General features: G+C 41.3%; 1 protein-coding gene across 2 annotated transcripts in view; it reads right to left on the reverse strand.

Annotated features, from left to right (window-relative positions):
• Nucleotides 1–1,357: 1,357 nt before the first annotated feature.
• Nucleotides 1,358–21,913, reverse strand: part of L2hgdh (L-2-hydroxyglutarate dehydrogenase) — a 32,270-nt gene continuing 11,714 nt past the window's right edge. The window contains exons 4-11 of one of the 2 annotated variants that reach the window (XM_060387574.1): nt 21,555–21,686; nt 17,262–17,424; nt 16,009–16,043; nt 14,293–14,460; nt 13,299–13,456; nt 11,910–12,041; nt 6,067–6,149; nt 3,605–3,766 (exon numbers count right to left, since the gene is read on the reverse strand). In XM_060387574.1, the coding sequence (XP_060243557.1) occupies nt 3,750–3,766; nt 6,067–6,149; nt 11,910–12,041; nt 13,299–13,456; nt 14,293–14,460; nt 16,009–16,043; nt 17,262–17,424; nt 21,555–21,686 (888 nt within the window). In that variant the 3' untranslated portion in view covers nt 3,605–3,749. Of the gene's footprint in view, nt 3,767–6,066; nt 6,150–11,909; nt 12,042–13,298; nt 13,457–14,292; nt 14,461–16,008; nt 16,044–17,261; nt 17,425–21,554; nt 21,687–21,913 lie in introns of both variants that reach the window. The other variant, XM_060387573.1, reaches the window with a different exon arrangement.

Consider the following 21,913-nt stretch of genomic DNA (forward strand, 5'->3'; position numbering starts at 1 on the left):
TAGTTTACCTAATATAGAGTTGTTGTGTGCCAAAATTTCTCCCAGGGAGATGCAACACACAGGTCTACTCACTCCAGACAGGGAAACCACCACAGACCAAAGTAAGGACACCACCCAAGTCCAGCTTGGTGAAACAACGGGTTTTATTGGGCTCATTTGAGTATGGGCGAGGGCTTGCTTACTGGAGCAGAAATGACTCCAAGACAGCTGCATCACCAAGGCCCACCCCAGCATGGGTGACAGCTCACAAATGCTTGGAACCTGGAATACATAGCACAGCCTGAAGGCAGCTCAACAGATGGAAGAGTGTCCTTTCCAGGTAACTCAGCTGGTCTGGGCTTTCCTAAGAGCCTTCTTTGCAGGCGGGCTTCCTTTAGTCCGAGATGGACTCTAGTTTTTATCACTTACCATGGCAGGGAGGGGCTTAGCAAATCTGGTCAGTTTCAGGGACTTCCTTAAACTATTTTGAATTGTTTACCTTCCTGCATAAAGGACTTCCCTGCTGGATCAAACCTTATAATCTGGGAGAAAAGTGTTATTTAAGAAGGATTCCAGAAGGGGGGAGTTAGTAAGACTTGGAGAGGACAGGAGCTCCACAGAACCAAAATATCTGGGCATACAGGTCTTTTCTGAGACTGATACTCCAACCAAGGTCCATTCATGGATATAACCTAGAACCCCTCCCCAGATGTAGCCCATGGCAGCTCAGTATCCAAGTGGGTACCCTAGTAAGGGGAACAGGGAGGAGCAGCCTTGCCAGGCCGCAGAGGAAGACAGCATTGCCAGTCCTGATGCGACCTGATAGGCTAGGGTCAGATGAAAGGAGTAGGAGGTCCTCCCCTATCAGTGAACTTGGAGAGGGGCAGGGAGAAGCTGAGGGAGGGAGGGCAGGATTGGAAGGGAATAAGAGAGGAGGCTCAGCTGGGATATAAAGCGAATAAAATGTAATTAATGTAAAAAAATAAAAATTTAATTTAAAAAATTAAAGAAAAAAAGGATATCCATTTCAGTAAACAATTTTTTTGGAACTTGTTCTATCAACCAGGCTGTCCTTGAACACAGAGATCGGCTTGCCTCTGCCTCCTGGCTGCTAGGATTAAAGGTGTGAATCACCACTGTGTGGCAACTTTGTTTTTTAAGTTATCTTTAAATTTTTATTTATCTTATGTGCATTGCTGTTTTGCCTGCATATGTCTGTAGACCACAAGCACGAGTTACAGACAGTTGTGAGCTGCCATGTGGATGCTGAGAAATGGATTTGGGTCCTCTGGAAGAGTAATCAATGATCTCAACCACTAAGCCATCTCTCTAGCTCCTCAGTAAATAATATTTTAATGAAAATAAAACAATCATAACATTAAAAATCATTAAAATATTTTAATATACATTTTTCTTTTCTCAGAAAGACACAGGATTCTTATGTATCACTATTTAACAAAAATCCTATTGACATAAATATCAAATATTTTACAACCAGAACAACTGACACATTTCAACAAAATTTTCCCTATTATTTGCGGGCATACAATATAGATCCGACTGGAATAGGATGGCTTCAATCTTGACAGTTATCTTTGTACCTTTATTCTTTCACAGCTTAGTGCATGTACACAAGATCTCACAGTTTAGGAAACAGAGAACTTCTGTTTCTCGCCACATTCTCATCTTATTCACAAGGTAGAATAATCTTAATGTAATGTTTGTGTTGCTTAGAAGTCTTGGAACAGAGAGGTACTCCATGTGTGCCTTTCTTGTAGGCATCAATTGTTCTGGAGAACCATCGGGGTCTGTTTCCTCTGCAGACAATTTCTCAGTGTCTCAGCATGTCCATCCCCCATCCAAAGCGTTGAATAACTGCCTAACCTATTTACCGGGGATGTGCTATCCCTTGAACCGAACGAAGCTCATGATATGTACTCTTCCAAATTAACGGATGAGATCGCTTAATAAATGTAACCACCAAGGGCTGAAGTGAAGGGAAAAAAAAAATCCAAGAAAAGGTTTTCCTATCAACATGCACATCCTTCTCATGCATCCATCACAGTGTTGGTGAAGAAAAGGAAGATTAATCCTGAGAGAACACATGTGAGAGAACGGAGGAAGCGTCTCACCTAAGTGCTGGCTCTGTTTCCATGGCTGGGTTGCCAGTTTTTCATGTACATTTCTATTTTCCAACTTTCTGCACTGTAAGACACATTTCATTAGCTGAAACACACACACACGTAAATATATATAGTATACAGCATGGCACTACGCATACAAACACAAACAGTAACAGCAGAGCACTACACACACAAACACACAGTACACGGTACACGGAATGGCACTTGGCACCGACTCAACATGTGTGCGAAGTACATACGAAGAATGTAAGGCACTTTCGCGGTTTACAAAAGTGAATGCCTCCAAGTTAGATATGAACCAAGAATGGAGAAATGTCCTCACAAAGTTTATAGAAATTCTGAAAACCCAAGGATATAGCAATTCTGGCCGACACCTTGGGAACCTAAGAGTGACCAAGAGACTGAGGTGTGAAATAATTATTTAAAATTACACAGTGCCACACCCAGTGTCAGGATTTAAACTGCTCTTATAAAAACATGGTCCTCTTAGGGACTTTCATTTCTCAGCCAGAGAAAACTGTAGTGTAGGCGAGAAACGCACAGGTACACTGCTAATCAGATGCAGAGATGATGTCGCACTGTGTGACAGAGGCTTACAAGGAGCGTAAAAGACTGGCTTTGTTTTAAGCTATTTAGAAATTCCATTTATTTTCTTGAAATCAAGCTCTTCCAATTTCTAAATATAAACCATTAAATAATGTAAGCTTTCTTGACTTCAGATTAAAAGAATGCCATATCCTACAATATACTGTGACGTATTTTTTCCAGAAAATATTATAAAGCCAAGCACTGATTTAGGGAACAGTCCATTTTTTTATGCTGTCTTCCCAAACGATCTGCGGGATCTTCCTAAATCACGGTAAGTTGGGGTAAATCTCTTATAGATTCAAGGTTCCAGACCAGGAGCAGACACACTTTGCTTCTTTGTTCACAATATGGACCTGAGTTTTAAAAAATTCTTATTCTGTTATATCCTGTTAATAAGTCATTGATTTTAACCTAGATAGTATGGTTTTTTTTTTGTTTTCTTAAATTTTTCATCAATTACACTTTATTCATTCTGCATCCCCCCATAAGCCCCTCCCTCCTCCCATCCCAATCCCACCCTCCCTCCTCCCTCTGCTTGCATGCCACTCCCCAAGTCCACTAATAGGGGAGGTTCTCCTCTCCTTTCTGATCTTAGTCTGTCAGTTCACATCAAAAGTGGCTGTATTGTCCTCTACTGTGGCCTGGTAAGGCTGCTCCCCCCCACCCCAGAGGGAGGTGATCAAAGAGCAGGCCAATCAGATTATGTCAGAGGCAGTCCCTCTTCACATTACTATGTAACCCAATTGGACTCTGAACTGCCCTGGGCTACCATCTTCTTACATCATAATTTCGAAACGCAGCTGGTGGACCCTTGTGGCTGATGTTGGGAAAACAAGACAAACACAGCTCCCATCCTTGTTCACAACTTAAATCTTTGCTGCACTTCGTCTGCGATCAGTCTAGAAATTGCCAGGGAAGAAGTGGCCGCTGGAGAAGGCGCATTTCTCACATGAAGAACATGATCTCCAATTTCCCCAGATCCTCCATCAAACACGAAATCATCTACCAGATTTCCATCTCTGTCCAGGGCCTGGGCTCTTACTCCAGCAGGGCCTCTGCAGAAGGAAAACAAAGTGTTAATTATCTGAGCCAAAGACAGAGTTGGCTCACGTTTCCAAGGAATTCCTAAGGCAAAAAAGTCCTTAATCTAAATGCAGTTATGTGGAAATCCACTTGCTTTACGTTCAGCGGAAGGCTGTGGATGACACTCTGGCCAAAGTACGGCCTGGGCTAGAGCAGAAGGAACATTAAGTAACAGTGTAACAAGTACTACCAAATAAACATCCAGATAATTATGTTACTTGTAATATCTGTTCTTTCCAAAAGGAGCATGCAAATTCACATTTAACAAATTTTTATTTAAAAATCATAAAATGGACTTATTCTAAGAGTCAATCAGTGGCAACTGTGGGAATCAGTGGCGGCAGCAGGGACTTTTTATGAAGCAGGTTGACACGGAGGCCACGGAGGTATTTATTCCTCCGAATTCTCGCTGTTCGGGATCTTCCAGCACCTAGCGAAGTTCACAGGCTTTGGGGGGCTGACTGGGAATGGTTCGTGGTCGGCTACAGAGAGAAAGGGAGCATTCTCAACCTTGAACTTCTTCATCCTCGTCTCTATGTCCTGAGTGCTGGGATTATAGGCATGGGATTCCATGCCCAGTTTATCCCCAGTCCAGACTCCGCTTTATAACATACAAGACTTTTTTAGATTTAGAATTCTGCAGGTTCATAAAATAGTTAAAATTTACAAATGAAATTTGAACTAAATGCATTTAGAATCCAAAAATCATCTCCTTTGAAAGTGTTCACTTTCAAAGCATGGCATAAAAAAAAAAAAATCTATGCATCACCAAGGCACAAGAAGTCAGGCAATCATAAATAGATCTGATTGATTCTGGGACACATGGATACAAAGAGCAGCAGGATGACCCTGTCCTCTGGAACTCAGCCTGGCTGAACAAGGACAGAATCTGCTCCTATTGACCAAGCACGTGCTGGGGACCCTCTCCTTGATCCCTACGACTGCTCTGAGTCTGCTGTAGCGTCTCAGTGACCTCAAAGAAACACAGAGATTGGGTACCTAGCCTGGAGCATTCAGTTCCGGTTCTCTTAGAAAGCTGAGTAAGAATTACAAGTGTGAGAAATTGTGCAATAAAGGTAAAGGATCGGCTCTAGAGAATCAGGGTTGGGAGAGTTTCCAGGTGAGCATCTGATACAGCAGGTGAAGGGCAAGATGAATGGCACAGAAACAAACAAATCCGAGGACAAACATATGTGCTAGCGTGAGTCCCTTCTTTGCAATCTTTGTAGCTTATCTAACTCATCACTGGCACTCCTCCGTTTTCTTAGGCAAGATTACAGCTGCTGGTTAAAGCGGTCTTCTTGTCCGTGTCATCCAGAACACAGTGCGTGCTGTGCAGAGCGTCACTTCCCTCCGTACAGAGCCTCACAGCGTATCATCCCTTACTGCTGAGCATATTGGAGTTGAAACTGATTAACCACAGCATTAATGTATCTACAGTAACTTCTCATATAAAGACAAGTTTTCCCTCAATTCCTTTTGTTTAAGTGTTTAAAATCTATTAGTCAAACTGCAAACAAAATGCCGTGCTTTCCTTAAGAACTGACTGCACTTCAAGCCAGCATGAAATGTCTAAATTACTGAGCACCTGTGTTTCACTTTCAGCATCTGAGGAGGCCTTATGTTCTCTCCTGCGCAGTTATATGAGGGCTTTCCTTTCAGGAGACTTCAGCCTGACGTAAGCATTACAATTTGAAACCTTAGGAAAGATAAACCAAAAATGCCTTGAATGGGGCTGGAGACGTGGCTAGGAGGTTGAGAGCACTGGCTGCTCTTCCAGAGGTCCCGCGTTCAGTTTCCAGCAACCACGTGGTGGCTGTCAACCATCTCTAATGAGATCTGGTCCCCTCTTCCAGCGTTCAGGTGTACACGTAAACACAACATTGTAAACGTAATAAATAAATAAATCTTTTTAAAAAATGCCTTGAAGGCAGACAATGTCTTGTACAACACCTTTCTTACTCCATGTCTAGATTTAAGTATCACAGTTTAAACACATTCAGTAAGGCTACACACTATATTTTCAACAACTTTTTAAGAACGAAAAGAAAGATTTAGCAAATTAATAACTGGGAACTCAGTTATACTGGATATAGTGCTTGCTGTTGGTAGCTACATACAATGGCAAGGTGCATCCTGGATACTAAAATATGTTCAGAAACAACAGCACCTGAACACACAGCTAGATACACCGTTCTTCCATCTGAGCTACCCTGTGCTACATTACCGCCCCAGGGCATGTGGAAAATAGCAACGAAAAGTCGTAACTGACCTCTCCGACTGGTCCTCCGTAGGAGGGCCGGGAACTTGTACAGCCCACGGTGGGAACTGGCACCATGTGAACACCGGGACGCGCTGCCACGGAGAAGGGAAGCAAGCTCAACCTAGTTTCCAGACGTGAAGGGGCAGTTATTTTCCCTTCTGCTCTGACAAAACTGAACTGTGAGAAAATACGACTTTGTTTATTTATTCGTTTATCTTTGGTTTTTTGAGACAAGCTTTCTCTGTGTAACAGTTCTGGCTGTCTTGGATTCGCTTTGTAGACCAAGCCTGCCTTGAACTCGCACAGGTCTGCCTGCCTCTGCTTCCCTGAGTGTTAGGATTAAAGGTGTGTGCTACCACAGCCTGGCGAAGAATGTGGTTTTATCTCAGCTCGTCTTTCCTTTCCTTTCTGGCAGGTGGTAGGGATGGAATCCTATGCCTTGTGTGTACGAGGAAAGTGCTCCGCTACTTCACCGAAGCTCTATATGCCTGCGTTAGGCCCTAGGACATCGTGAGATCCTATAAATGCCCTGGAAGGGGCAGGATGATACCAGGGTTCTATGGTGGGGGCAGAGGGGAGCTAGCTGTTAGGGTCTAGCTCTGTAATTTGCCTGCTGACTCTCGGCTGACTGCGTCTCTGTTCGGCAGGACCTTATCTGCGGGAATCCTGGGCATATGAGTATGTCTAGGGATATACTTCTGTACAGGTTCTGCATTTGTTTTTATCAAGCGCTCCCAGGGGAACTTTTAAAAAGTGTATAAAAGCAAAAGAACTTCTATGTATGAATTACTATTAGCATTTTGTATGACAAACTTTTCAACAATTATGCAAACCTAACAATTTTTGTTTTATCCATATTCCCACCCAGTAACTTTTCCCAGAGGATTTAAGGCATATCCCTGATGACATGCCATTTCATGTCAATGTGTATGAAAACTATGCTTATTAATAAAGTAGCACATTTAGTATTGACAATATTCAGCCTGTATCAACCAAACTGACTTTAAATTTTCACTCTCTAACTTATGGGCAGGGGCAGAGAGTAGTGTCAGGGGAAACTGAGATTCAAGCAGGATCAAGCATATCTGAATCCACTTTTATACATTAGCTTCTCTGCTTATGGTCCTTATACATTTAAATTCTCACCTAATTTCCAAGGATGGACCAAAAAATTCCTTAATATATTTTGGTGCCAAGGGACATATTTTTTCTAGATTTCTTTTTTACTAAGAGACCCTCAGTTTTGCTGGTCACAGTGGTGCACACCTTTAATTTTAGCAATTGGGAGTCACAGGCAGCCAGATCTCTCTGAATTCAAAGGTCTCCAAAGGGTTCCTGATCAGACAGACTACATAATGAGACCCTGTCTCAAAAATACAAAAAAATAAATAAAACAGAACACCTTAGGGTCTAACTTACATAGATCAAAAACCCCCTTTCTACGACCTGGGGGAAAATGAAAATAAAGCTCCTAATGTTATATTATCTTGTTATGTGTGATGGACATAAATAATTTTCAAGTTTCACTGAACACTTTATTGCATACATATTTTATTGCATGTGAATCACGCATCAACTAAAAACAAACTTAAATTTATTTACTTTATGTATATGAGTATTCTATCTGCATTTACACCTGCCAGAAGAAAGAATCAGTTCACATTATAGATGGTGGTGAGCCACCATGTGGTTGCTGGGAATTGAACTCATGACCTTTGGAAGAGCAGACAGTGCTCTTAACCACTGAGCCATCTCTCCAGCCCCAACTAGAAACAAACTTAATGGGAAGAGCGTATGATAGGGAGAAGGACTGCAAAACGCCACCTTCTGAGCCTAACACAGCCATTGTGAGAACCGCTCATGGCAGATGTGGCTGCCTGCGCTGGGTGTGCACAAGAACAGGCCTGTTGATAGTCAGGTATAAATGGGATGACCTGAGGGGGCTCCCCTCTCACTGCTGACCTTGTGCTTACTGGTGAACTCTAGGAGGAGAGGAGTCATGGCCCTCAGCTGTGTGCCCACTGGCAAGCCCACAGTCAACTCTGATTAAACTCTGCAAGTCACAAAAGAAAACAGAAACCATGATCTGGAAAAGAGGGTTGAGAGGAATGAAATGGAGGCAGAAAAAAAAAAGGGTGAAGGAGAAAGAAAAGAAATAAAATGTAATCAAATGCACCGTATACATGTATAAAATTGTAAAAGAATAAACAAAATAAAAAAGGCAAAGAAAACCTGGGTGGTGGTGGCGCACACCTTTAATCCCAGAACTCGGGAGGCAGAGGAGGGGATCTCTGTGAGTTCAAGGCCAGCCTGGTCTACAGAGTGAATTCCAGGACATCAGGGTTGCACAGAGAAACCGTCTCAAAGGCAAAAAACAAAAACAAAGGGCAAAGAGGCTGTAACTCACGCCTCTTAGTTATTAAAATCTTCTGCCCTAGGGCAGCATCAGCACAACCCCTCTTGGAACACGGGTTTTCAGTTTCTTCTGTTGGGGTGTATGAATAGCCCCTGCTTTCCCTCAGTGTCAGCTATATGAGGAGAGAGCTCAAGGATGTTTCCTACATTGTCTCTGAATTTTGTGGTGTGAGCGTTACTTAATCCTCTAGGTTCTCAACCAAGGGAAATCCTGCCCCCTAGAGGATCCTGGCAGTATTTGGCTACATTCTGGAGTGTTAGAAAAGGGAGCATAAAAGGCCAGGGGGGCTACTAAATACTCAGCAATGAGCCAGATAGGCCTCACAGCGAAGAATTATCTAGTGCAAGATGTCAACACCACCAAGGTTATAAAGGTGGCTTGCTTTTGCAATTTATAATGACATAGTTTTCCTTCTTGCTTGAACTTTTACTTTTGAAATCCTTAAGACATTTATTAGGATGCTACATAGGGAAAGGATGAGTCATTGCATATATGACTTCGTCTTTTTACATCCTTATAATGCTGACAAGCTGCAGTACTATTAACGTGTAGGCATCATATTAATCAGAAAATATCTTAATGAGCATAGAGCTAATATTAAGAATTTTAGTGACAAACCATTTAACAGTATGTTTGTACACCTTATGTATGTATCTAACAGATAAAAACTTCACATTCCAGTCTAATGTTAATGTATAATAGTAAGTTATTGTTCACAATGCTCTTCTAAGCTTTAAATAAGAATCAGGACAAATGTCCTTTTGTAGCTACTGATATTTAAGGGCATAATTCTGAAGTGGCACAACGCACCAAGTATGGCTTCTATTAGCTTGTTGTTCCTTTGCAGCACTGGGCTCCAAATCAGGATTCAGGTATGTATGCTCTGTTAGCTTTTACTGTCTAGTACCTCTTGTATGCTTATGGCACAATACTAACAGGACATTTGTGGTTTGAATACACAGGGTTGCATGACGAATAAGACAGGACTGAGGCTTCAGGCTGTGAAAAGTACTGTTGAACTTATTATCATTTACTATTTCAGGCATATAATAAGATATATATATAAAACAACAGATATACCCTTTAATGAAAACAAGAAATAAAAAATAAAAGAAGCTTGGAGTTGTTGGTCCACACCTGTAGTCCCAGCACTCGGGAGGTAGAGGCAGGTGGATCTCTGTGAGTTCAAGGCCAGCCTGGTCTACAAATGGAGTCCAGGACAGTCATGACTACACAGAGAAGCTCTGTCTCGAAAAACAAAACAAAACAAAAAGAAATAAATTAAAAAATTAATTTTAAAAAGGAAATAAATCACTAGAGATACGGTAGAAGTCCATTTGATATTCACAAATCCTAATCTTCCTTCCCTCTATAACTGCCTTTATTTTCATAGCAATCCATAAATAATATGTGATATTTTGCTTTTTTTCCAACTCGTACAAATCCCTGTTTTTAGCAGTTTCCTGAATTGGTAGCTGGAGGGGTCAGACTCAATCAGTGAGGGAACAAATAGGATTATATTCAGCACTTCTGTCCCTGTCACCTACGATGGAGTTCACTGTCCCCACATGCACCTGCAAATGGGTTTGCCTCAGGCTTCTGTAACAGATAGTAACTGAATATGGGCAGTGAATTTACTGCCACCGTTTTGATACAGAATACCAGATGCCCACCCATCCAAAGAGTATTAGCAGCAGTCACAGAAACCTGATTCAACTGGCCTGTTTTCACCTTTAAGGCATTGTAAGTCTGTAACTGCACACCACTGAGAACATAAAAGGCTTTATTTGTAAGTGGACACGAGAAAATAAAGCCTCAATATTTTCACCCCTTCCATTTTAGAAGGTGAGTAGAAGAGATAAGAAAGAAAAGAGGAACTGGGTTTTTTGTAGTCCTTCTAAAGAATCAAAGAGAATGGTCTCAGAATGACATGTTAAAGACAGAGTTAGAGCAGGAAGATCCCCTACCTCCCACCCCTAAGAGAGACAGCTGACATGACTGTTGTTCTTTCCAGATACACAGTCAAGCTTGCTGACATACTACACCAGGCTACTTTCAACAGCTGCTCAGAGAAAGGAGACAGTTGGTCATGGAGGGATATATTTTAACACAGTACAGATACATTATATTATAACACAGTATACTCGGCACTAAAAATATCACCAATGGGAAAAAAAAAAACACATAGGCTTGATGAATTCACAATTATCTACACATCAAGTCTTGAGAGTCTTTAATTCTAAGGAAAAAAAAAAAAACTTTTCCTGATACCCCTGAAGCAGATTTAGATCAAATATTGAACTAAAAAAAAAAAAAACAAAAACCCTCCTTTCTTTTTTTTTTTTTTGGTTCTTCCAGACGGTTTCTGTGTGTAGCTGTGTAGCCTTGGCTGTCCTGAACTCAGAGATCTGCCTGACTCCGCCTCCCCGAGTGCTAGGATTACAGGCGTGCACCACTGCCCCCAGCTGAAAGTATCTGTTTGTAACAGTGGAGTGGCTCAGCCCTTGCACACACCTTTATTTAATCCAAGAGCTAAATAAAGTCAACCATAGGTCAAGAGGCAGAGCAAGCAACTAGCCAGAAAGGGAGTGAACATAAGTAAAGAGAAATAAAGGACACTGAGTTGAAGGTTTTTAAGATAGTGTGGAGAAGGAGAAAGGGCTTTTTCCTTCAGGATGTCGGCTGAGTAGGAAGGCTAGCTGGGCGCTTTTTCTGCCTCTCTGAGCTAGCAGGCTTTCACCCCAGCAACTGGCTCCTGAGTCTTTATTGGTGAAATCAAATGTCTGAGATTTTCTTTCATTAAAACAACAGACTATAGCTACACTACTTCCTACTTCTGTCCTACAAGCAGAGTTGACACAAACAGGAGACAGGGGCTGGAGAGAGACTCCCTGACTAAGAGCATACATTGCTCTTAATCCAGTTTGATTCCCAGCACCCACCACGGTGGCTCACAGCTCCTACAACCTCAGTCCTATGGGACCCAGCGCCTCTGGTCTCCTCAGGCACCTGCACTCATGAGCACATAGTCCCCAACACACACACAATTAAAAATAAAATAAAAATTTTTAAGTAGAGAAGAAGAAAGGCAAGAAATATATGTCTAAAAGGATTTTAAGGCTCAATCAAGGTGACACACAACTGTAATCCCAGCACTCAGGAGTCAAAGAAGACAGAGTCCTGTGAGTTTGAGGTCAGCCTGGTCTACAGAGAGTTCCAGGACAGCCAGGGCTACACAGAGAAACCCTATCTCAAAACAAGAACAATAACAAAAGGGGTAGATGATCATGAACAACAAGCACTAAGAGCAAAAGGGATGCGAACCTCTTGGGAAAAAGAAAGCAAAGATTCTGAGGCCGTGGAGCCTGAACGCAGCCTGAACGCGCTACCAGCAGCGGACCGGCCTCAACTCACTGTCCTCACCCCATTTTCTTACCGAAGTACATCACTGACGGTAATTTCAGGAATGAACTTTTGAAGATGCTTCACTGTTTCACTGAGGAAACAGGCTTTGTACATTTCATTAGCTCCATAAGAGAAATTCTGGAATACCAGTTTAATGAAACCACTAAGAATAAAGAAAAAAAAAAAACCCTTTTGAGACAGAGAAACTTTTTATTACTATAAAATATCTATACAATTTATGAAAAGTCAGAAAAAATTACACAATAAAGAAACTTTGGGTCAACATAAGGAGAGGAACTCATTCATACTCAAAATTTATATAAGGAATGTGGTTTCAAACTGGTAGTCTATGAAGCTTGATAACATTAACGCTTTCTAATGCTTTCAATGCACTAAACAGGCATCTTTAAAGCAGTGAGACACCTACCCTAACTTAGTCTGGCCGAGGTTCTCAAGTGAGAGTCTATGTACACACTAAAAAAATTGAACCGAATCCTTCTGTTACAGAATCTGCAGAGGACAAAACCCAGATCCAGTTTAAAAAGCTTTCTGGTGGTTTGATATAAAATCTGCTGAAGAGAAACATTACTAAAAGACCAGAGGGCTGTGGAGATTGCTCATTTGGTAAAGCGGTTGGCACCCAATCGTAAGGACCTGAGTTTGGATCCTGAGCACCTGTGTAAGAAGCAGGCACGTCAGCACATGCCTGCAGTCCCAGCACTGGGGAGGCGGGGAGGGGAGGAGCCCTGGGGTTCGCTGGCCAGCTCGTCTAGCTCCTAGGTGAGTGTGAGACAGTAACTGAGGAAGACAACTGACATCAAACTCTGGCCTAAACATACACATGCATGCTCATCTACAAATATCTCCATATGCACATGCAAAACCATACATAATACTTACAACAGTAAAGAATCTGTGTCGGAAGTCCATAGAGAAGGACCCTTACAGTCACACACACAGCATCTCATCAGTAATTTATCTAGCGGCTTACAAAACAAGGCTGACTAGCCTGAAATGGTCTTCTCAAAGTAAGTCTTTTTTTAGTTTCTGATCTCTTAGCAACATTTAAGATATGGACCACCAGGTGTACGGGTGGCTTTGGCCTTCCTTTCTGTTTAGCTAAGACATTGTCTGTCACCTGCTTCTTCACGGTCTTTGTGAGGTAGTTAAACGTTACACTGGGGGCGAGTTGTGCAGTCCAGTGGAAAAACCCTGGTTAGTATGTCCAAGGCTCTACTTTCCATTCTCGGCATCAAAAACCAATAATCAACTTTCTGCTTATTACAGAAAGAGCTTAATTTGGATTAATAAAAAAAAAACACGATGGTCACATTTACAATGGTTTATTCGGTCAGAATTTCAGAACGACCCGCATTAAAAAAGAATAAGCACATAAAATCCTCTTAAAGGCAACTCTTACCTCTTGAGGATTGTTTCCATAGTGTCTCTGGCACTGAAGTCGAAGGGTCTGTAGCCTTCTCGCTTAAAGGCAAGTACTGCATTAGGCCCTAGCCAAATACTGCCATCCAACCTTGGTGTAAAGTGAACTCCTAGGAAGGGCACACGGCTGTCTGGGACCTGCAGATTCAACCCAGCAACGAACGATTGATTAGCCCCTTTTCACATTCCACCTGTATTGCACACACAGACATCTAGCTGGTGATATAAGGGAGCTCCTTCCAGATCTGTATGCGTCATGCGCCACACTCACACAGGCTTCTCTATTGACACGGGTGCGTTCTGGTTTAAAATGCTACTGACATATATATATATATATATATATATATATATATATATATATATATTTTTTTTTTTTTTTTTTTAACTTATCCATCCTTCTGGAAAAGAGGGGAAAAGATTAACTGTCCTATTCACATTACTGCCTCTTTCTCCCATGAGAGAAGCCTGCGACCAGCAGGGAAAACAGAGCTGCCAGGAGAAAGAATGTACATATTTATAGCATGGGCCTCAGTGAAGCCCAAAGCAGCAGATGAACTTACTTTTTGGCAGGGTCAAAAACACCAGTTTCATCTGGTTCAACCTAACATATTTTCCAGGACTTGTCCATCAACAAGGTTAGTACAGGCAGAAGAGGGAGCTCTCGCTTAGACACCCCTGGCTTTTACCCTTTTCTGCTCCTATGCAGAGCGCACTGATGAGCTAGGTATCTGGATCTCCCTTCCTGCTCCTCCACCTCAGAGGGAGGGCCTGGTCCTTAGTACTTCCACAGTGTGCTCACGCTGAGACATGCAGCCCACAGAGCACAAGGTGGCTTTAGGGATGTAGCCACTGGCGATGAAATGACATGCACAGCCCCCCAAACCCTCTCTTCTAATGCTGGTAGAACTTTTTATTTTCATTTCTTTTGTGCCTACAACCAGCTTGATGAGTGAGACAGAAGTATCATCACTTACCGGATAAATATTTCCTTTCACAAGGTAGCTCTTCTCAGGCTTTAAGAGCAGGTAATCTCCCCGGAATGGGACAATCTGCGGGTCAGGGTCACAGCCGCTTAACTCTGAAATACGGTCTGAGTAAAGTCCAGCACATGTCACAACATAGCGACACTGAATTTCCTCTCCCTGGAACAAAAGAAAAGAGCATGGTTAGGCTCCAACTGAGAGAAAGAAGATGTGGCAGTACATGTGAAAGCTAAAACAACAACAACAACAACAGAAAACCCAACCTCCAACTAAATGGAGAATTAACAAAGGAAGGTTGAGTTTAATCAGTAGTTGACGTATGCTAAGTACGATATTTTTCCAAGGGGTGGGGAGTGCAGGCAGTCTTACTATGTAGCTCTGGCTAACCTTGAACTCCACCAGGTCCCTGAACTCACAATGATGTACCTGCTTCTACTTCCCAAGTACTGAGATTAAAGGCATGAGCCCCTGTACCCAGCTATATGCTATTTTTAAAAAAAACAATATGCTGGTATAGAGGCTGGAGAGATGTCTCAGAGGTTAAGAGCACTGGCTGTTCCTCCAGAGGTCATGAGTTCAATTCCCAGCAACTACAAGGTGGCTCACAAACATCTCTAATGAAATCTGGTGCCCTTAGGTGTGCATGCAGGCAGAACATGGTATACAGAATAAATTAATATTTTTTAAAAATGCTTGTATAAAGGAATAAATAGGTCAAAAGAGGAAAACGAGAAGCTAAAAATAAGGATAAAAAAAACATTTCTTTCTTTTAAGATTATTTATTTATTATACATATGAATGTCCTGCCTTCATGCATACTAGATTAGGGAATCAGATCCCATTACAGATGGTTGTGGTGCTGGGAATTGAACTCAGGACCTCTGAAAGAGCAGTCAAGTGCTCTTAACCATTGAGCCATATCTTCAGTCCTATCTTTTGTTTTTTTAAGAAACACATTTTTTTTTCCTAAAAGAAGAAATTCAATTATAACTATCAGCAAAATGGGGAATCCCTTCTTTATAAAACTCACAAAAATAAATTTGAAAGCTGAGTATAGTAGTGGTTAATTCCTATAATTCTAGAACTTGGGAGGCTGCTGAAACAGGAGTTCAAGGCCAGCCTGGACTACATCCCAAACACCAGAGCAGGGCTACTTGGCAGGACCTTATCTCAGGAAAAAAAAAAATCTGCGATGGAGTTAAAACCTATGACTACAGAATGCAAGAAAACATGAAAGATGCTCCTTGACATTGGCCTTGGTGACCATTTTTGTCAACAGGGCACCACAGACCCAGGAAAAAGAAGCAAAAATGAACAAGTGGATTATACCCAACTCAGAGCTTCTGCACAGCAAACGGAAGGTACGTGCAAGCCTGACAAGAGTCAATTCCTAATACATACGAGGAACTCAATGGGAGAAAAGTAATGATACAATTAAAACTGGGGAAAGGCGTCGGGCTTGCTGTAACTAATACATGCTGGTAGAAAACATTTAAGAACCATGCGGTGGCTGACTCCCGAGGAACCGTAATTCAGGTTGTGCTCTTACTCTCACATGGATACATACGTATGCGCATATGCACACACATGTATCTGTACACACTTGGACATGCACACACACATAGACATACACAAAGACACAGCAATCATTCAATAATTCAATTTTACAAGGAAATAAATTTGAAAAACAGGCTTAAGAATTTTTACCTTAGTGTTCGTGACAGCAACTGGATATTTCATCCCTGGCAGGGATAAAAAAGAATTAGTGAAACTTCTGTTTGAGCCAAAGAAAACCATCATTATTTAAAATATTATACCAGTAACAAATTGAAATGATTATTTTAATTGTATTTTAATTTTCATTCTGAAACTTTTTACCAAGTAAGAAGACTAAAGCAACTGCTCTTTGACAAAATATGAAACTCTAGGGTGGTTCTTTAAATTCATTTAATTAATACACATTCTCTCGCTTACCCGAGCATAGCCCCGACTTTTAATAACAATACCATGCTCTGCATGTACAACAGTACCATCAGGAATGAATTTAATTTAACCCACAGAACTAAAGCACGGGCTATTGAACACAAGTCAACCTTGTGTCCAAGTCTTGGTAACCTGATTCCTTGCAGTCTGGGTCGTTCAGAGAAGCAAGAATTTCACAACAAAAAATTCCAATAAAGAACTGACCGTGTTTCAAGTTTGTTCCACTTACTGTTGAGATACTAGCATCCTATAAAGCGTATGTAAGAGAGACTACCATCGACCTATGCTGTAGGTTTGACTCACTCTGCTACCCACTTCTAACAATTGTAGCTAGACTGTAGAAGGATGCTGGGCAAGTGAGTCATATAATCCAGACCTTCTTTAACACCTGCTAAGGAAGAACTTGATTCTCCCTCAAATTTTCCTGCAGTAAATAGGCTTTTAAGCCTATTTGACTAAAACCAAACCACAACAAAAATTTATCCCAAGGCAAAATAAAACATGCTTTACTGCAGTCTAAGATGGGCATAGGAGGTCAGACTCAGAATGGCTCAGTCTTTTTATGATGTCAGTTTGCTGTTTGAAATTTGAAGATAACCAACCAGTTACTATTCCTAAGCCATATGGCCTGACAGTCTGATTCAGGAAGTCTAGATGGTGCTAAAATCTGCATTTATAGTAAGCATTTATAGAGTTGGCTGAGAGGTGCCAACTTTAGCCTTAGGAACTGTCTGGAGGCCAACTGCACAGAGCAGCCTTGGCTCTTCAGACTTCCGGGCCAGTCAAGTGTCTACTCATGAACTCTAGGAATTCTGGGTGCCCAATGTCCCTTCTACAGCCACCTCTGGCTCTGTGCCCCACACTAGCCCGGCTCCTGACAGTCTCCTACTAGTACCACCCAGAAAAAAAAAAAACAGTCCTTTTTTTCTTTTTCAATCAATACACATTTTTTTATAGAGAAGACAGGGATAGCTTACCATCCTTACTTCTTGAAGGACTTTCTTTAACTATTTCAATATCTTTTACCTCAAAATCTTTCAAGATAGAGCCACCTGCCTCTTGGAAATCCTGGGCAAATGACAAAGCTACCTGCTGGTAGTTCACAATGCCAGTATATGGGCAATCAATAGCCATTAGACCCTAGGACAAACGTACAAAAAGGTGAAATAATACAATCAAGAATCAGTTAGGTTTGTTCAAAGTTTTGTTTTTGTTTGATTTTCTGTATTTGTTTATTTTGTTGGGTAACAACACATTATCCTTGCTTGACAATTATTTGATCATAAACATGTTTATATACACACACATACTGTATATAATACATAATGTATACATGTTCATATATACATGATATACATAATGTATATGATACACATACATATATAATATACATATACTATAATAATCATATACACACATATATGTGTACACACACATATATCAATATAAATAAAATGTGTCTACTAGAGGGGGAAAAAAACCGATACTAGCTAAACAAAAACATCTTATAACCAGGAAACAATTTTCCTTCATCTTTTTAAAAAACAAAGATGCTTGATTTTCAAAGCTACCCCAGATTGCCATCTTATTTTTTTTTAAGATTTATTATTATTCAGGACAGTTCATTTCTGACTCTGAGGTGATTCATACCTGATTTTGAGTTGAATTCTCAAAAAAAGAAGTTTTAAATGGACTGTAATGAGACCTTTGCAGTGGTGAACACGTCATGTAGAGCCTCTCTACTCCCTATCCGCCCTGCACGCAGGGCACTGCCAGGGTGTGCTGCAGGCCTCTTCTTCATGACCTTCAATCAGGTGACAAATTCACTTCATTCAGGTAATAAGAGAAATGAACAGCCTGGCGCTGTTGTTTTTCTGTCACTGAAGACATGAATTTGGACCTAAACTCATACTCATGCTCCCTTCTCCCCTCCTCCCCTCCCTCCTTCCCTTCCTTTCTTCCTTCCTTTTCTGTGAACGTGGTGAATGTGTCCCTGGCCTGAAGAAAAGGAAAAGAACAGTATACCTCACGGTAAATTCCGAGTGTGTCTTGGTGCCCTTTCAATGTACACACACAGCAGTTATCACAATCCTTTTCCTTAGACGGTAATTAGTTCTCAGATAACTAATGCCCAGAGCTGAGTGCAACCAGTCGTTTCTTCTGTCTTTTTGTTTGGTCAGCACAGCATTGTTGTTAATTTTAAAAATAATATTTGAAATGACATTTTCATTGGTTCACTGCCCCACCCCTTAAAAGCTTTTCACTTTCCCACCCACCCCCAAACAATGACTCCAGATGCCCAGGTTGGGCCAGGGCTCACAAAACATTACCATTTGGTAAACCTCACCATTTACCTAACCAGGCTTGACGCTAGAGCATGCAAGCCTTTGTTAGGGTTAGGAAATCCTTCCTGTTTTGACATGATTGACACACTTGAGACTCATTGCCCACCAATCCATAGGTTCACAAGTTAACAGCTACATTCGGTCTTAACTTACAGATAGGGTTCTGGGTGCAACAACTCTGGAAAGTAATATATCAACAGTTTAACCCATATAACTTCCTAACCCAGCATTAAAAAAAAAAAAAAAAAAAAAGACAAGGGAGGGAAAGAAATGTTCTGTAAATGTGCTTCATTCTGAATCAGTTCTTTAGAATACAAACATCCTCTGTATTCACTCTGTATTCCTGGTACCAGCACACAAATCACTCAAGTATTTCCTGAGTGAATAAACATTTGAGGTGTGTTTTTAAATGACTGCGTTTTCGCCTTTCAGAACTTTAGAGAGTCTCCCTTCTGTTTTTCTCTCTGGTCTTGGATTTGCTCCTTCTTAGGCAGTGTTGGTGTCCCTGACTAAATGTGCGTAGTGCGTGTGGGACAAATCACCCGGCCTGGCAGTCCAGCTCCCGGGTCCTGGCCGGCGGTAGCATACTCAGCTGTAAGAGCAGTCTTTTATTCTCCTGACAGAATTGTGCTGAAGGCTTACTGCCTCTTTTTGCTAACCAAGGCCTAGTCCTGGAACCTTCTCCCCTCCTTACAGTCTTATCTAGGCCTGTAATGTTTTCATCCTCTGAGACTTACTGCTGAATCAGCTCACCCTTTCTAGTTCTTTCTAAGTTCTGGCTAGCTGGCTCAACTCACTGTTCTGGCTCAAATTCCTTTCCTAGGTGCTGATTCAATCTGGTTTCTCTCTTGGCCTCTTAGTGAGTTGTTCTCCTTGGCTTCGGACTAATTCTAACAATCTGTTCTAATTTTCTGGATCCTTCGCATCCTCTGGCTCTTTCTGTCTTCACCTATGTCTAGCTCGTTCTCTCTTCAACCAATCTGTCTCTGTAAAACTCTCCCAGTACAACTGACTATAAATTCCATGAACTTAACTGCCAGGAACTCTACTCCACTGAACGCATTGCCTCTCAACTCACTGAGTCAACTGAACCGACTAAACAGAACTGCCCAGAACTCAGAAAGATCTGCATGCCTCTGTCTCGTAAGTGATGGGATTAAACGTGTACACCACCACGAGTGCAGCTAAGCTTTTCTTTACCTGAAACTTGCTCTATATCAGGCTGGCCTTGAACTTCGAGACCTGCTTGCCTCTGTCTCCTAGAATTAAAGGCATGTCTGTATTGCAGCTGATCACACAGACCGGGGTCTTTGGATGTGATCTCTTGCCAGAGCAGCCATGTTCTGAATTAAAATTCTACAGTCAGCTGAGATAGGGCTTGTGGACAGACTCTCAACCTGGAGGCTGGCCATGTACTAGCCAGATTAGCAGGTCAACAGCTTGCAAAATAACACAATGGCAGGTCAAGTGGCTTTCATGCCACTAAATTAAATCGCTTATCTAATCTTCTAAAAAAACCAAGAGGCAGAAATAACAGCCGAATCTCCAAAGTAATCAGTTTTGGTCAACCTGACAAGTTTCTCTTATGTGAATGACCAGGAAAGAAGCACTAAGACTACTCATCTGCTCTGCGCTCTGCTTCTGCTTTCCTGGGCCCTTTCTACCCAATCCTTCTCGGCTCCGCTTCCTGGAGCCACTTTTTATCTGAGCTACTGTAACTCAGACATGATACAGCACATACTATAAATACGGCAAAATAAAAAGAGACGGTAGGACAGAATACAGTCCATTCACAACCCAGACACACAGATACTCGCTGTCAAAAAGGGGGACTGCATGCAGGAGAGGATTACAGTCTCTCTGTAAAGGATGCTCTTTTAGTCAACTGGATATTCCTAAAGGAGGAAACATACCTTGACCTATGCCTCATGCTACATATGAAACTCAATTCCAAGGAAAAGATAAAATGCAGTTATTAGAAAGACACATAAGGTATTTATTTTACAGAGTGTGGGATAGGAAAAGATTTATCAAACAGAATACTAAAGGCACTAACCATTAAAAAAACACATAAGCTGCTAAATTGATTACATTAAGAACGTCTGTTCATCTGAAGATACTATTAAAATAAAAGGACAAGTTACAGAGAGGCAGAAGGTGCCTATAATGTATATTTAGATGTACTAACAAGTATACATTTATGTACACAACAGATATTTCCAGACTATGTGATGAATTTCTAGACTTGGTGGGAACCAAGACCTGTAAGAGGCAATAAACCCCATAGAAAAACGGGCAAACCTCTCAAAGAGGGAACTCGGGGAGACACAAGTTTCCAAGTGGGAAATAAACAAATGAAAGGTATGTAACACTGAGTCATTGGGAAAAGATAAATTAAGAGCATAATGTAATGCTACAGTTCGGGAATCTCTAATCTGAAAATATACAAACCTTTTAAAATATCGACAGGACGCTTAAAAATATTTGAATTTGGGAATGTTTTGAGTTTTCTGAAATTTTGGATTAGGGATGTTTAACTGGTAAAGCAAACACACCCATATGTGAAAGACTTCTGACCTGCTGCACTTTCAGTAAGACACACTCGGCTTGTACCGCATCCCCACCAAAGAGGCTTCAGTGGAAACAGAGACCGCGTGGTCAGTGAAGATACGGAGCAGCTGGAGCTCTATATGACTGACAGAATAAACCAAGGGAGTTTGGAAAACTTTCTGGCAGTATCTGCCAAAGCTGAACAGAAACACATCCACTGTAACCAACCTAACAATTTCTCTCTGAATTATATACCTAATAGCAAAAGAAACATGTATTTACTGAAATGTATATTCTAGAATGTTCATTCATAGCAGCATTGTTTGCAACAGCTTGTGGAAACTACCATGTGCACAAGGCTGGTGGGTCACTTACCCTGCAATATGGTTCCTTCTTTTTTATATCCTCCTGCTGGATCAGTCTCAAGCCTTGGACTCCATTCTGCAGGCCTCTCTCATACAGGGCCTGAAGTCTGGGAATTTCTTCTTGTTCAACAGCCACTATAAGCTTCAGAAAATGATGAAAATGCACGAATAGAGTTAGCTATAGAATATATAAGGTCAATGTAAAAATCATAAATTATCATATGTCTTAAACAAGGTTGATATAAAACGTTTTTCTTCCATAAATCTACTTCTCCCTTTGTTCATTATTTTCTTTCCTTCACCAGGACAAAAATATCTTAAGAAAATAGCATTAAAACTAATCCCCCCAAATGTGAAACACTGCTCAAT

The sequence above is a fragment of the Meriones unguiculatus genome, chromosome 7 (genome assembly GCF_030254825.1).
Source record: "Meriones unguiculatus strain TT.TT164.6M chromosome 7, Bangor_MerUng_6.1, whole genome shotgun sequence".
Classification (NCBI taxonomy): Eukaryota; Metazoa; Chordata; class Mammalia; order Rodentia; family Muridae; genus Meriones; species Meriones unguiculatus.